Source organism: Antennarius striatus, chromosome 20 (assembly GCF_040054535.1).
Source record: "Antennarius striatus isolate MH-2024 chromosome 20, ASM4005453v1, whole genome shotgun sequence".
NCBI classification, from domain to species: Eukaryota; Metazoa; Chordata; class Actinopteri; order Lophiiformes; family Antennariidae; genus Antennarius; species Antennarius striatus.
This window is the reverse complement of record NC_090795.1, coordinates 500,001-502,500: the sequence shown is the minus strand read 5'-3', so window position 1 is coordinate 502,500 and position 2,500 is coordinate 500,001. Positions and strand designations below refer to the sequence as shown.

At 57.2% G+C, this 2,500-nt stretch overlaps 1 protein-coding gene across 2 annotated transcripts in view; it reads left to right on the top strand.

Moving 5' to 3' along the window:
• Positions 1 to 2,500, top strand: part of LOC137587558 (coagulation factor XIII A chain-like) — a 7,230-nt gene that overhangs the window by 3,162 nt on the left and 1,568 nt on the right. For both annotated transcript variants that reach the window (XM_068304053.1, XM_068304052.1), the window contains 6 exons: positions 60 to 234; positions 1,113 to 1,251; positions 1,570 to 1,673; positions 1,916 to 2,004; positions 2,079 to 2,232; positions 2,323 to 2,432. In XM_068304053.1, the coding sequence (XP_068160154.1) occupies positions 60 to 234; positions 1,113 to 1,251; positions 1,570 to 1,673; positions 1,916 to 2,004; positions 2,079 to 2,232; positions 2,323 to 2,432 (771 nt within the window). The remainder of the gene's footprint in view (positions 1 to 59; positions 235 to 1,112; positions 1,252 to 1,569; positions 1,674 to 1,915; positions 2,005 to 2,078; positions 2,233 to 2,322; positions 2,433 to 2,500) is intronic.

Sequence of the window (2,500 nt, the reverse complement as noted above, 5' to 3'; positions counted from 1 at the left end):
CTCACATTGTTACATGCTAAAGAGTTATGGCTAGCCTGTGACCTTTGACCTTGCCTCAGATGAACTCTCAGGATGATAACGGCGTATTGGTGGGGAACTGGAGCGATGACTACAGTCTGGGCGTCGCCCCGACAACCTGGACCGGCAGCGTCAAGATCCTGCAGTCGTACGCTAACAGCGGCGTCCCCGTCTGCTTCGCCCAGTGCTGGGTGTACGCCGGGGTCTTCAACACCTGTGAGCGTTAGCATGTTAGCATCGCACACACGACACAGCAGAAAACACAAAGAAACATGTACAAGAAACACAGAACAGGTGTGACTCCGCCCTAAAGAACAGGTGTGACTCCGCCCTAAAGACAGGTGACTCCTCCCTAAAAGATGGTGACTCCTCCCTAGAGAACAGGTGACTCCTCCCTAAAAGATGGTGACTCCGCCCTAAAGAACAGGTGTGACTCCGCCCTAAAGACAGGTGACTCCTCCCTAAAAGATGGTGACTCCTCCCTAGAGAACAGGTGATTCCTCCCTAAAAGATGGTGACTCCTCCCTAGAGAACAGGTGATTCCTCCCTAAAAGATGGTGACTCCTCCCTAAAGAACAGGTGACTCCTCCCTAAGGGGGCTGGTGACTCCTCCCTAAAGAACAGGTGACTCCTCCCTAAAAGATGGTGACTCCTCCCTAAAGAACAGGTGACTCCTCCCTAAGGGGGCTGGTGACTCCTCCCTAAAGAACAGGTGACTCCTCCCTAAAAGATGGTGACTCCTCCCTAAAGAACAGGTGACTCCTCCCTAAGGGGGCTGGTGACTCCGCCCTAAAGAACAGGTGTGACTCCGCCCTAAAGAACAGGTGTGACTCCGCCCTAAAGAACAGGTGACTCCTCCCTAAGGGGGCTGGTGACTCCTCCCTAAAGAACAGGTGATTCCTCCCTAAAAGATGGTGACTCCTCCCTAAAGAACAGGTGACTCCTCCCTAAAAGATGGTGACTCCTCCCTAAAGAACAGGTGACTCCTCCCTAGGGGGCTGGTGACTCCTCCCAAAGGGGGTAGGTGACTCCGCCCTAAGGGTGGCTGGTGACTCCTCCCTGGGGGCGTGTCCTCACGCCTGTCTCCCCCCCAGTCCTGCGCTGCCTCGGCGTCCCCTCCAGGGTGGTGACCAACTTCAACTCGGCCCATGACAACACGGGGAACCTGAAGACGGACCTGATCTTCAGACCCGACGGGACGATGGACCGGCGCCACACCCGCGACTCCATCTGGTGCGCTCTGATTGGCTAACGCTCTGCTGACTCAGCTGACCCGCCTCTAAAACTTTACTCAGCTCTCATTTCTTCTGATTAGGAAGGAAGTTGTTGATGGACTCCTTAGCTAGCAGCTGCTCTGGTTAGCATCACCCGCTACGCTACAGCTAGCTAGCGGCTAACCGAATACAGCCAGCTGAAGCTAATGCTATCTATTTTTAAACCTGTTTGTACTTAATTTGACGTTTTAAACCTGTACAGTTAGCTACCAAATGCTAAATGCTAACAGCCTGACCTAGCCACACCTGCTAGATTCAAACTGAACTTTATCGACAGGAACTACCACTGCTGGAACGAGGTCTGCATCAGACGCAACGACCTGCCCCCCGGCTTCGGGGGCTGGCAGGTGGTGGACGCCACCCCCCAGGAGACCAGCGACGGTAGGACAGACAGACAGTCGGTCAGACAGACAGACAGACAGACAGTCGGTCAGACAGACGGTCGGACGGACGGACGGACGGACGGACAGACGGTCAGACAGACAGACAGACAGACAGACAGACAGACAGACAGACAGACAGACAGACAGACAGACAGACAGTCGGTCAGACAGACGGTCAGACAGACGGTCAGACAGACAGACAGACAGACAGACAGACGGGTGATGGTCCTCTGTTCCCAGGGTTCTACCGCTTAGGCCCCGCCTCCGTGGCCGCCATCAAGGAGGGGCTTATCTGCCACCCGTTCGACTCGGGGTTCGTCTTCGCTGAGGTGGGTGGGGCCAGAAGCAGAACGTGGGCGGGGCCTCATGACCCCGCCTCACGCCCGTGCCGCTCCCCCTGCAGGTGAACAGTGACATCGTGTTCCACGTGCGGGACCGCTACGGCACGCTGACCCCCTTCCAGGTGAACTCCACCTACGTGGGGCGGGGCCTCTACACCAAAGCCATCGGCGGCACGGAGCCCACGGAGATCACCGAGAACTACAAGTACCCCGAAGGTGACGCAACCCCCCAAAAGGGGCGTGGCTAGCCTCTACTGGCTGTGATGTCATCAGTGATGTCATCAGTGATGTCGTGTGTTTTCTCAGGCAGCCCGGCGGACGACCGCGCCATGGCGCGGGCCGAGGAGTACGACTGCGTGAGGGACCACAGCATCCTGACCGACGCCCAGCTGGTGGTCACCATCAGCATCGAGCCGGTAAGCCCCGCCTCCAGGGGGGCGGGGACAGCACATTCCCACACGTGACTAACGCGACGTCCCGCCCC